Source organism: Protopterus annectens, chromosome 2.part0 (assembly GCF_019279795.1).
Source record: "Protopterus annectens isolate FY-2018-M chromosome 2.part0, PAN1.0, whole genome shotgun sequence".
Taxonomy (NCBI): domain Eukaryota; kingdom Metazoa; phylum Chordata; order Ceratodontiformes; family Protopteridae; genus Protopterus; species Protopterus annectens.
Window position 1 is genome coordinate 1,699,367,378 of NC_056728.1, and position 14,497 is coordinate 1,699,381,874.

General features: G+C 37.2%; 1 protein-coding gene across 1 annotated transcript in view; it reads left to right on the plus strand.

The window, feature by feature from the left end:
- LOC122793773 (WD repeat-containing protein 49-like) overlaps positions 1-14,497 on the plus strand; it is a 630,038-nt gene that overhangs the window by 289,875 nt on the left and 325,666 nt on the right. The window contains exons 14-16 of the mRNA XM_044061963.1: positions 5,880-5,986; positions 11,485-11,564; positions 11,656-11,713. Coding sequence (XP_043917898.1) covers positions 5,880-5,986; positions 11,485-11,564; positions 11,656-11,713 — 245 coding nt within the window. The remainder of the gene's footprint in view (positions 1-5,879; positions 5,987-11,484; positions 11,565-11,655; positions 11,714-14,497) is intronic.

Here is a 14,497-nt window from a genome sequence, read left to right on the forward strand (position 1 = left end):
TTGTATTACTTCTTGTCATTCAGTGACAATGAGATTCTTGCAATTCTGAGTTACCTATTACTGCACTGTTTGTTGCAAGCCATAGGAGCACAACAGAGTCGTGATATGTGAACCGTGCTTCACTGCCACACTATACTATAATGTTCAGCCATGTTACAAAGGCAGCACAGTACAACAGTGTCATGCAATGCAGACAAATTAAACAAAAAACTGATCTCAGTATGCAAAAGAAACAAGCAAATAATTAGTATTAACATAAACAACTCTGAAATTACACCTCCAGGCTATAATAACATCAGTAATAAGGTGGTATTGCTTTAATATTTCCCAACAACTACTCCCTTAGACTGGATCCTAGTATCACACCCTAGACAATACACTACCACAGGTCAGACTCTCAGTGATCATCTCTCAATATATGCAAGCAGACATCTCGCATATCCACTTAAACAGCAAGTTTACAAAGCAACACACAACCTTTCCAGGATTAACCCAGAAATGTTCATTACTTCCCTATCATTTATTAAATGGAACATCCGAAAAACCCTCCCCTTAGACAATGCTGAATTAATTTTTCTGTGCAACTTTCTTGAATATCCTAAATAACCTTGCACCTCCTACAAGGAAGAGACTAAAAACAGATTATGCAATTTGGCTATCCAAAACGAGACTGGAATACTAATGCAGGCTAGAGAAAAAGTACAGGAAGAATGGCAAAAATATAAAACACCTCAATATCTTGAAAACATCAAAATGCTTCACAATCGTACTAAAAAAGAAAATAAATGAAGATGAAAAACTATTCTACAATAACTTTCAGAATAATAGTAAGCACAATCCTTAAAACGTCTAGACAGCCTTTAAAGAAATATTGCATCCCAGCCAAAAATTCAACCTTAATGGCTTAACCCCTCTCTCAGTAGCTCACCACTCAAAACCACAGTACAGTTCAACACTTATTTCATAGATATTATAGCAACTTTAACCAAGGATTCTCCTACTTCAAATCGTAACCCTGCCCAGTAGCCATATATCACCATATCCACTTTTACCTTCAAACCTGTGCCCACATCCTATATAAAACTATTCTTAAACAAACTCAAACAATGCTTTACTTCAGCAGATGACCTTCCAAGTTAGTACCTTTAAAACAGCTTATATATTATCCTCCCTCTCCAAAATACTTGAAAAATGTATTCAAAAACAATTGCTAAACTATCTCCTGCAGAAAGAACTCCTATCACCACACAATATGGCTTCCGTTCTTCCCATAGTACTACCATTACATTTCTAACCTATATAGATACTGTCAATAAAGCTAGAGATAATAGCAAACTAGTCTCCTCCTTATTTAGATTTGTCTAAAGCTGTCGACACAGCTTGTCACAGCAAACTTCTAATTCAAATGTCCTCACTAGGTCTCTCTCAGCTCACTTTTCTATAGTTCAAAAGCTTCCCATCCAATACATATCAGTCAGTAAAATGGCACTCCACCCTCTATCCATACCTCTCAGTCACCACTGGTGTACCACAAGGCTCTATCCTTGGTGCCCTCCTCTTTAACATTCTCACCAACACCCTCCACACATCCACACAACAGGCCTCCCTAATACAGTACACAGATGACTCCACATTAATTTGTTCATCTGACAATGTGACATGCCTCTAAAAAATTACTCTGGAAGCTTTAACAGGAACTGAAACATGGGTTTGTAACTCACAACTAATGCTTAACTCTAAAAACAAACTACAACTCCCCAAATCCCTCTGTCATGAAAAAACAAAATTTAATGTCCTGTCTCCTAAAAATACAACTATTAAAGTCAATTCTCATTGCAAGTTATAAATTCAACCTGTATATACAACTTTGCATAAGAAAAACTCATCAAAAACTAGGGATGTTTTGCAGAGCCAAACATTTTCTCACCAGCATAACTAAACATACTACTTAGCTCCTTCCCACACTTCTTTATGGTGCTGTCATCCTTACTGACACTCAGGCTTCACAAAACTCAAACCTTGAACAATGCTATAACAAAGTTGCAATATTTTCAACAAATACCCCTTTCAGAACCCACTGTATAGCATTAAAAAGCCTAAAATGATTAGAACTACCCCATCAACTAACATATACATAGCTTCTTACGCCCTATAAAATTATCCAACATCCATTTGCTCCATCACTAAATAACATTCTGTGCAACTCTGTTCCCAGTGAGTCATTATGATCCAATGACTAAAAACTCAGGGCAGCCGTGGTGGGTGTGACCACAGTGGTGCAGCGGTTAGCATTGTCTCCTCACAGAAAGAGGTTCTCCAGTTTGATTCTTGGCTGGGGTGCCTTCTGTGTGGCGTCTGCATGTCCTCCCTGTGGTCACTTGGGTTTCCTCTGCTTTCTTCAGTTTCCTCCCACATTCCAAAGACATGCAGTAGGTGGATTGGACACTCTAAATTGGCCATAGGTGTGAGTGTGAGTGAGTGGTATGGATGAACTACTGCAGCAGGGCTAGCCACCCGCCCAGCAGTGTAAACATTGGTTTGAGATGATTGCCACTGTTGAAAGTGACACCCCGACCACATATGCAAAAATGGGAAAAAGTGATCGAGGATGCATGGATGGACTAAAAACTCCTGTATGTCCACAACCCTGTCAAATCTACTGGGCATTGTTAATACTCATGCCATGTTGCTAAGGCCTGTAACTCTTTACTTGTATCCATCAGATCAACACCCTCCCTCCATCCTTCAAAACTACTCTGAAAGACTTCCTAGCCTAAAGCTGGCTATGTTCTTGCACAACACTAGGATAAACTATATCCCTAAATGTGAACAAATACCTGTTCATGCCTTACTCTCCCTTCTTCATTCACTTCCTTACTTCTATCAGTTTCTCTCCATTGGCTTTCTCTCTAAATATACTAGAACCCTGTTTTTCTCTCACTTCATATTGCAATTTCTGTTTGTATTATACTAACTCATCTTTAATTTCTCTCTATATTAAATCATTGTCTAATAACTTGTATCTATTTTAACCAGTTTTCTGTTATGTTTAATTTGGTATAATTATTTAAACTTCACATGTTTTTGTATTATTTTTGAATATTTTCTTAAAATATTTTGTAATACTTTGGAGCTCTTCTCTTCAGACCTGTACTGAAAATGGACTCCTACCCATTCGTACTTTCCTAGAAATCAAACGCCAATAAATAAATAAATAAAGTAGTGGATCAAAGCAGATCACTACAAATCTGACTGTACAGGAAGGTAGTGCAACATACTCATGAAGTGAACACAGACATGGGGGGGACTTATAAATAGTAAATATAAATTAAGCATGTGACATGGATCAGCCATGGCCTGCTGGATTATCTGTCACCATTTCCTTATTTGCAAAGTACTAAGAACTATATGACAGGTTGCAAGGAAGCAAAAGCAACTGTACTACAGTAGGTGTTTGACTCTGGTGCCTCTATATCCTACAGACATTTGGATATCCAAATCTGACATATATCATTGAGTAATATTGTAGAAAATACATCCTGAAGTTACAAGGACTAGCATGCACACTTGTAAAGTAACTCTTTAAATGTATGATATGAATTACAACACATCCAGCTCCCTTTTAAACCAGTCACTCTGCAGGAGACTTGGTGGACAAACTTAGGGAAGAATTAGGAAAAAAGGATATGACATACAGGTATGTGTAAGTACTCAGTGACTGTGGTGAAAAGGAAAGGAGAAGAAAGTCTGAATGGGAAACAAAACATCAACAAAGGGTATAACAATATGCATGCCATGGACAGAGTTAATTGGGTAAGTAAGCAGTTCTTAATTTCTTTTAGGAGCCTCATCATCCATATCTAGCATTACTGAACAAATGGGTATTTCAGAAATAAAGAAGGTCAAAAGGAATAGCGGTTCTAGTGCTGGCTGTGTTCACGGGTTGGTTTTGTTCCCTCCCCCTACTTGCAACTTTATTTAATATCTTCAATAAAAAGGCTAGATACCTAGCATATAGAAGTTGTCAAGTGTGATCCCAATTCATAACTGTGGCTAAGTTGACATGATTTATAATTATTGACCCATTAGCCTTACTTCTATTATGGGCAAATACTTTGAAAGGTGCCTTTTCGATTTGTTACAAAGAGATAACAATGTAGATGCATATATTTTAGCATGGATTTGTAAAAAAGATCTACACTTACCAATTAGGTTTTATGAACCTATGAGTAAGGCTAATGACCTGGAAATAAGTTATGTACAGCAGTTGACTCTATTCCACATAATATTATTCAGTGTCCAATTAATTTGAATATCAATTCCTTTATTATCAACTGGATCAATGCTGGATACTGAATGGATTTCCGTGGGTTAGTATCCAAGAGACTTATTCTAAGTGTTTAATGCAGGTTTTCCTTGGGAATTAGTACTAGTTCCATTTCTGTTCAATATGGTGTTTTCCTTTTTTCCATCTTGTGAATTCTTTTGGGTAGTTACGTATGCTGATGATATTAAGATTAGTGCTTTTATGTCTGGTTCAGAAGATTGCAATCTTTTCACCAAATACTTATTTGAGCTCTCTACATGGTTTTAGTGACAAGAGGCTGAATATTAATTTCACTAAGCGAGGCATCATTTTTTGCCCAGCTAATCCCGAGATCATGATTTCTGAAGGTAAGACATCATTCTGTAAGGTTGTTGAATATAAGGACTTGGGTATTAGAATTACTAACACTTTAAGTTTAAAATAAATTTAAGCAATGTTAAATATTATTGGATTCTTTTTGAAAACTGCATCCACACACTCTTGTTAAACTATTTAGATATTATGTCAGACCAATATTGGTGGTTAACTCCATTTTTTTGTGTTTGTACTAAATGTGATCTTTTAAGTTTGGAAAGTCTTCATGGAATATTCAGTAAGAAAACTGATTGTTGTAATGATCTATCTAACCAGAATACATTGGAGCAATTTGTTTTATTCTCGGTTACTGTTGGCTTAGCGCAAACTTATGGCTGGCCTTTATAGCAGTTTATAACAAGAAGCTTAAAATATTAAGTATGGAACTGGTTAATTGTGAGAGGCTATTTACAGGATCCAAAGTTACCTTCAAACTTGATAATTGCAGAATTGCTACTTGTATGAAGTTAATTTCACAATCTCTAGCTTAACTTTGGAATAAGTTACCACTAAGACATTGTAGCACTACTAGTCAATTTAAAACTGCAATGGACAAATTGTTGGGTCCTCTAGTCTATTCTTTAAAACCACAGTCTGCATTTTGAATGGTCTTTCAGGCCTAAATGCAGTTTTCAAAACTATGAAAAATATTTTATCTATCATGTTACTGTAGTGATTTTTACTCATTGCTTTAGTTCTTGAACTATCATATTCAACATAATTACGTGTCTATGTTATATTATGGAAGAAGGGATTAAAGTGGGAAAGAAAGAAAAAGAACATAGGGATCCAGTCTTGGAGTATCACATATGCACAGTTAATTATTAAAGTATAAAACTTTTCAGGTTCTAGCCATACCAGGAAAGACAAGTCCAGAAAACAAACATAATTATGTTTTACCCAGTTTCTTGAAGCTGCATTGTAAAATTATGTACCCAGTGACATTTGGCAAACTGTTGCTATTAAGGTCATAGTCCTAAACAAAAATACTGCACTTATTATTCAAGTTCACAGACTAAGGGAACAACCTTACATGTGTATGTATTACTCAATCATTATACATAAATCCTAGTTTAAGCAGTTAATTTCAACTGGTGTGCTTTCAGTTTTAAACTACACCAAATATGGTTGTAATGAACTTTCGTTGTTGTTCAGTATTCACTTACAGTTTTCTTTCTCCTTTTTCATTCTTCGTAAGGTTATTAAAGTGTGGGATCTGGAAACAGGGCTACTTGTATCTGAAATTACAGAAGCACATGGAGATTCAGCTGTAACATGTATGAGCTTGGACAGTAGCTGTGAAAGGTATGACTACAAGTTTCCTAATTGTGAATAAAGATATTTTTCTTCCCAGCTACTCTGCAACAAGCCCATGTCACAAGAACTCAACAAAACCAAATGTGTTGTTTATAACATTTGTCCACAGCAGTAAAGAGCATTCATTTTATAATGTACTTATTTGAACACTCATCTAGGATGTAGGGTCCTTATGTCCTACCTGTGTCCACATGGGTATTTTCTGGGTGCTCTTGTTTCCCTCCACATCCCAAAGAGTTGCCATAGGTAGCTGGTGATCCCGTAACATTCCCATAGATGTGTGTGTACCAACAAAGAAGTGTAGTGTGTGTGTGTGTGTGTGTGTGTGTGTGTGTGTGTGTGTGTGTGTGTGTGTGTGTGTGTGTGTGTGTGTGTGTATGTGTGTGCCACTTTCAGAATGAGTTGCTATGCCTTGCACCCACTCAGTCCCAGGATAGGTTCTGGCTCTCCTGTAACCCTGCACTGGATCAAATGGATAATCAGAGAATTAATAAATGGATGAAGATGTTGAAGATATGAACACCAGTCCATAATCAGGCACTCTGACATCCTTCTGAAAGCATGCACCTGGATTCAGGCTTCTAGGCAATGTGACATTTCCCTGCTGTACATTTGTTTGGGGACACATGCTGAAGTGAAATTCAGCTACAGAGATGTGTAGCTGTCACAAATTCATTGCAGGCACAAAGAAGAATGAAGCACAATGTCCAGTGTCCATTGCTTCAATAACCAAGGGTGAAATAATATGAATTGCAATTGTTGTACAGTACATGCTTAAGTATCCGCAACGTACAAGTGTAGTACAGCAAGGAAGAAATCCTGCTGTAGTCACACTTATGCTCCAGTATGTATTTTATACAATATTCCCTAGACACTGTGAAAGGGGGTAATGATCCACAGACACCATTAATAAAAGCATTATCCATTGTACACTGCATTTTCATTATTACTGACATTCCCTCATGGGTATCCTTCCACTGATGCCTGCCATACTGCCTGCTGTCTCTACGTACCTTGGGGCAATGGACATTATTTCTCTCTTGTGTACTTGGTTACTGAAGATATAGGCATGACAATGCATGCTTCTCTGTGCCAGCAGTGAATTAGCAACAGACTTGTCTGTGCAGCTGAATTTTACTTTGGTCATGTATTCCCAGCCAAGTGTACTACAAAGAAATATCTCACCACCTAGCAGCCTGAACTTCATGCAATGCTGCAGTCTCAGTGTCATCACTGCTCCATTCACACAAACAGGACTCATAGCTGCCTCATGCTTTAAAATGTGGGTGTGTTGGAGATGAGTTTTCATACAGATATGTATGCTCTTCAACTCAATCAGTCTAGGGTCATTGTGCAGCATTCACATGAATCGTGTCTCTGTATCTAAATGCTGAACTGATTGTGGAGAAAAAACAATGGTACCACTATGTGAGACCCAGTGCATGTTCTGTTTATGCATTGCTTTCTGTCTGTTAACCTTACTGGGACTAGATCACCAATGTTCTCACTGGAATTTATCTGGCTGCCTCTTTTACCCCCGAAGAAGCCCATCTTAACCATTCTCCATTACTGCTGCTATCTTATTCTCAGGCAGTTCCATAAACTAATTTATTTCTCCACTCGTCCCCATGCTCATTGAGTTTGCAGCTGTACTCTTATCTTTGTCTTGCTCTGGCAATGACACACTCTAGTTATAAATACCTGTGGAAACTACTTAATGCTCTGTTTGACAGACAAGGTACACAGTTCCCATGGACCAAACAATAATTTACATCTAAGAAAGCAGAAAAAGTGAAAAATGGAATGTATTGAAGGATATGGTTTGTACAAAAAATTAAATATCTTGTACAGTATGGTGAGAGAACTTGGTCAGATTGTGACAAAGATTTGCAGCTGTAGTCCTAGTAAGTATATGACATTAAGAAGCCCTTCTGCATTGCTAAGCATAGCACTGTCTGGATTTGGATCCCCAAAAAGCCTGGGGACTTAACCTAGTTCTTCAGTGTTTTACTCTGTGTGGTAATATCTAGTCTTGTATTTGTCATGGAGGACAGTACTGTACTGGCATTGCAAACAACTCTACTTAAGATCATATCTACCAAGTAATAAAGTTCTATATAACAATCTATGTCACTGCTATGTTACTGGTTACAACCACATACCTAATGGTATGATTTGTCAATGTGTTTGCTATGCTCTGCCACTCACCGTCTGCACCTGCTACATCCCAAGCTTCAGCTCCTGAAATGGAGGTACTGTACTCATCTCCATGAGCAGTTCTGTCCTCATTCATAATATGTTAAAAATTTAAGAGCAATGGCAAAAGATGAAGGCTGATTGAACAAATACTAAATTACAAAAAGACCAAATTTGCCTTTATCTTCAAATGTACTTACTAATGGACTGAATTTCTTTTTCCAGAGAGGTGTGGTATAACTCTGTGTCCTCTTCTGTACAAAATAATTTTCTTGCATCACTCTTGAATTCTCATTTTCAACCAATAACAAGTTTGTTCACTCTTCACTCTTTCTCTCTGTTATCAGTTCATGACTTAACTGTCCGTTTCCTAAACTGTTTGTTCCAAGGATAACAGTGGTAACAAGCTGAGCTGGGCAAACCAAGCTTCATGACAACAGTCCCAGCTTATTCTGCGTGATTCCCAAGTGTTTTCAGGCAAGATGAGAGACAATCATTCCAGTCACCTGGTGCCTTTTAGGGGTTGTGACAGTAATATTTTCAGTAGGAGGTGCCCAGGAGGCATCCTTATTAGGTGCTCAACTCACTTCAATTGGTGCTTATCAGCCTAGAAGAGCAGTGGCTGTGCTCCAATCACCTCTTGAATTGCCAAGCTGCTTATTCCATCATAGACAGTGAGCCTGGTAATCCTGCAAAAGAACTCATGTTCTGCTATTTATGTCCATGATCTCTTTCTTGCATTCACTACTTAAACCTCATGACCATAGGAGAAGATGAGGACATAGATTCCCCAGTAAACAGAGTTTTTAGCATGATTCAGTTCTCACTTCACTACAGAAGTCCTGTACTATGTAGTTCTGTTACCACTGGGCCCCCAAATAAATCTTCCAGTTCCCTCTTCCCCCACTGTTGAACAACATCCTAGAGTACTTAAACTTCTCCACTGATGGCAACTGCACAGCTCTCATCTTTTCTAGGAGAGGAATATGGCTTCTAATTTGTAGGTACTACTTTACATTCCATCTTCTATACACATAGCAGTGACATAGTCCACTGCTTGCAAGAGATTACAGTGACCTAAGGTTAGGAAGATAACATTGCCTACAAACAATAAAAAATCTCTTATCCCCAAACTGGATACTCTCCAAACTGTTCATTGATAGCCTACACATGACATGAAATCATGAACAGGATGAGGGGCATAAACATACATTTGATACTGTGAATGTAGACACAGTTGTCTGAGCTGAAGTGCAGACAGAAAGCACAGCCCTATAGCATGGTCCTCCTTTACTTTTAAGTTAATAATGCATGCCTGTCCAACTTTCACCTGTCATGTGTATATTATCATTATCAGATCCAAAACAGAGATGGCACTTTGGGGACAGCTGGCTTTGGGTATTTGCAGTGAGTAAGTAGCAGGATCAGCAGCTGTCAGATTACACAAGGAATAAGTACTGAGGATCATTAACAATGAATGTTTGTAAATCTCATTACTCAATCCTGGCATAGTGGGTAACCATAACACCTGTGGTTTTGGTATAACACTGAGTACTGTAAGGAGTCTACACTCTTGGTATGGTGTCATATCAGAGGGGAACAGAACAGAGATTTAATAGCAGGGAGCACTATAGGATGATGAAGGACCTCTGCTATGCTACCCCAATATTTATACTATCTAGTCCTACCTTTCAAAATGTACATTTGTATCATGGCACTCTGTGCATCACTCAGTAAGTATAAATTGTTTATTTTTGAGGAGAGCATACATATATAATGTTTATCATACCTGTTTTTTTTACTTAACCGTGGACTTTTTTCTTCTGATTTGATCAAGGCCTCTCCATGCCCATTTTTTACCTATCATTCTATAACCTTCCTTCCCAAAAACAGAGATGCCCACATCTGTGAAATCATTCATGCTGACTGTGACTATATAAGAGCTGATGACCTTTATGACTGGTGTACTGACCCTTCATCCTGCACTGGTTACAGAATGCTTTCTGTGTTCCTTTGCTGAACAGAGGGGCAGGATGGATAACAATGTCAGCTATGTGCAGTCCGCTTAGCTAACTATAGCTACACTCACTCTAGGCTAAACTGTCCCTCTAGGAATGAGAACTCCCAAGTATCATGGCTGTATTTTGACGACCTACTTATACACACACACACACACACATATATATATATATATATATATATATATATATCCCCATTATTCAAGCCTGAAACACATCCCTGAAAAAAAAAAAAATCCTGAAACCAAAAGCCTGAAACTCAAAACCCTAAATAAAACCAACCGCACACTTACCCTGACCCCATGACCCTACTAAACTACAGGGCTAACAATAATAAAGCCACAATGAATGACAGTATGTCTAGATTTTGATTTTCAGGCTTATGATGTTTCAGGCTATATATATATATATATATATATATATATAATATATATATATATATATATATATATATATATATATATATATATATATATATATATAGCTCATTCCTGAAGGAAACAAGATGGAATGTAAAACCTTTAAAAATGTTCTCATATCCTTAGAAGATTAGAATCAGCATAGCTCATTTTTGCCAAGCTCATATCCCATAATAAATTCATAAACTTTATTTCTTATGAGTATGTTATACTGATTCCTATTTACAGTTAATATAGATTTCAAAAAAAACTCATGGGAAATGAGTGCCTACTGAATATAATTTCTCTCTCTATTCTGTCCACAGTACAGTCTGTGTGGACAGTATTACTCAAGGCCACCGAAGATGGATTTTTTTGTTAAACTGCCATTCTGCAGATTATAATTTATTTATAGTGGTCAATTAATAAGTGAATACACAACTGAGTATCATATTCAGTGATAGGCCTGGTTATTCCCTTAAACAGTTGTGTCTGATGCACTCAACACCTCTTACCTTTGTCAAAAGACAGACTAGGACCAGTCACTTATCATGTGTCCTGCAGATAAGTAATGCAGTCAGAGAGATTGTCCCATAGTTCTTTACTTCAGTGACCCAGCTTCATTGCAAACTTGTTGGTCATCTTTGTGGATAAAAAGGTAATCCTCTGTTATTTTCACAGCTATGCACTCTGCTTTAATACAAAGCAAATTACCCTTACAAGTTATTCCGAAATGCTGCTGATGTCTGGATTATTAGGAAAGTCTCATATTATGCAAAAGTGAAGGCCATTAGTGTTTCAGTCATGACATTTTAATATAAAAGTAAACAGTGTATAGTATAATAACTGAATAAACCTTTTATATTATTTGGAGATTAATTACTGGTGGGAGAGATGGCTACCTGAAGAAATGGAACTACAGCAATGGTCAGCTTACACAGACTCTGAAACAAGGTATGGCAATTATTAATTAATGAATTTAAAATATTTTATCTGGCTGCATTGTTAAATAAATATGTATTAATGTTGTGTGTTTCAATTTTAGCTGCTGGTTCAACTGATGAAGTCAGTGACTGTATCTCTGTACAAATTCATGACAAAAGGTAAGGAATGGGCTGTTTTCACATCTTTATTATGTAAGTTTAAATAAAAGGAAGCTTTACTCTAGCATATTTTGAGAGACATTTCAAATAGTGTTTATCCCTGCTTGAGACAACAAAATCAAGGGAATTAATTAAATTGTGATTAAGGGAGAAGCAAGGGAGAGGCAAGCAGAACATTTAGGACAGAACCTCTGAAAAACAGTCCACACTGGCAAACGTTCCCTTTTTTACCATTCTTCCTTTTATTTGTTTGTTTGTTTGTTTGTTTGTTTGTTCATTTTTGTTAGGGAGCAAATGTTATTGTTTCATATTTTCCAAAAATATACATAAAATCAAAACATCTATAAGGCCTATCATGATAGCAACAATCACTTCTTATATATTAATCACAGTTTTTTTTGACAATATTATGATTTTCCAAATATTTTCATATTAACAGACAGTATTCAGTTACTAGATTGCCTCCTATAGCACTAGCTGTTGCAGTGCTGATATCCTTTAATTCCCTTATTCACGCTGATAAACCATGCACTTATTTTCATTCTCTAGGAAATCAAAAATAAACCACTGTTGGGTAATGGTTAGTTCTCATTTATTTAGCCTAACATCCTTTTCATTTTAATCTGAACTGCAGTAATAGTATAACAAGAAGTGTCTCTGTGTATTGTAAATAAAACTTCATCAGCCCTAAATATCACCTTAATTATAGGGTCAGACCTCTTCCTATAACTTGCACTTCCTAAATAACGTTTTACTTGGCCCACTCACTTATATTTCAGCTTCATGCCGTATACTTCATTTATTATTTTTCTAACCTCACCTATAGTTGGCTTCTCGTTTTGCTTCCATTATCTCAAGATGGTTTCCTTCACTACTAGACAGTAATGCAACAAGACTTTTATACGTCTTGATTTTTTAAATCTACACCGGTTTAGAAAAATGAACTCCTTCATCATGAAACAATATGTTTTTCCATTTAACTATATATGTGAAACATTGTACTAAATGCTGTGAAATGTTGAACTTAAAACAATGTAGCAACATTGCCCTCTGCTGTAAAGAAAGCTAAGTCAAGCATTTCTTGTATGTCCTTTGAAGTTGAAATTATTTTATGCCCGTTCCTTTGAAGTTAGAATTTGGAGTCGATGAGTCTGGAGTGAAGCATCCTGCCTAATGTTTTAACCTAAGGAATAATTACTAGAGTTTACATGTGGAATGTCTTTTATGGCTGTAGTTTCCTGCAGGTGCAAGATAAGAATTATGTAGTATTTGTTAGCCTGGGAACACCAGGAAAGTGTAAAATGATGTAATATAAATCAGGACTGAAAATAGCAATTTAAACAAAGAGAATCAGAAGGCATTAAGCATTTTTGTCTTGACCATCAAACTCACAGCACTGTCTTGCTCATATGTAAGTTATCTTAGACTTGTGTTTTCTTTTAGAAATAGCTAGGAACTAGAAAGATTAGACTAAGTGTTTTTCTGTGATGTCAGAACTGTACTACTGAATTATTTTAAGTATTTCTCTGTGATCTCTGAACTCTTGACTAGCACTGTGCAGTAAGAAGTATTGTCTTGTGTTTTTTATTATTTATTATTAAATATTTTAAAACCTTTTAATTGTGGCTCTTTTGTATAGAGATATGTTAAGTTCTAAGAGTACATTGCATGCATATAAGGATCCTGTACCAAGTCACTCTAATAAGCCTTGACTGTTTAGTTATACTACCAATTGGATAATAATATTGCACAGTAATAATTGGACATCCTTTTAAGGGACTTTGAGTAGCTGATAAGTATTAGTAGGTGGTGGCAAGTGGAACTACCATATATTCTGGGAGAAAGGGCCACAGCTGGAGAAACTGTGCCAGCCTTCCCAGGAGTGTCTGTGTGGTTGTATAAACTCTTATCTCAAAGTGCATGTGTGTGTGTGTGTGTGTGTGTGTGTGTGTGTGTGTGTGTGTGTGTGTGTGTGTGTGTGTGTGTGTGTGTGTGTGTGTGTGTGTGTCAGCTACTTGGATAGGGACATGAAGCACTGGTTGGACAGAGAGGGTGCTAGAGGTTTTAGCTTGCCCACTAAGCTGAGATCTGGACCCTATAGCTGTGCCAGTGGGGAGTCTTATTGGGGACCTGAAGAGCAAGGGAGCAACCAGCCCAGGACTGACTGTGATCACTGTGCGCTCTTAAGGGAAACTGTACTTTACTTTGTGTATTTGTTATCCTTTCCTCATATATGAGACACCCTCTCTGGTGTTAGTGGTGAGGATTGAGGCTTGTTGATTGCTGGGCCAGGGCACGGGCGTCACAACATATTTATTTGTATTTTTGTTCATTCAGTTTCTTTGGTAACTCTGGTGTTGGTGAATGCTGGTGTGTCACCCAAAATGTCGTGGCGTGTCATAGGTTCACCATCATTGCCTTAGCTAAACATTACAAATTGGATGTGTCCTCTGTGTGTTAGTTTTCCTTTGGGGCTACTTGCTATCAAGGAAATGTTTCCCATACAGCTAGCCAGGAGTCTGGGAAAGCTAGGAATTCTCACCTGACAATTCTTGCGACCAGAACACTTCAGAGTCAGATTTAAAAGCTCTATGGGTACTCACCATACCTCTGTAACTCTGAGTTATGCAAGCATTCCTAATGCCAGTGTCAGTCCAAGACTGTTTCTGCAGCTGAAACTATACTTGTGTATCTTGCGTTATGGCAAGTACTCATAGCTTTTCTTCATTTACCTTTAGAAATTATTAATGTAGTCAACCCTTCATGTTTTTTTCACTATATTTA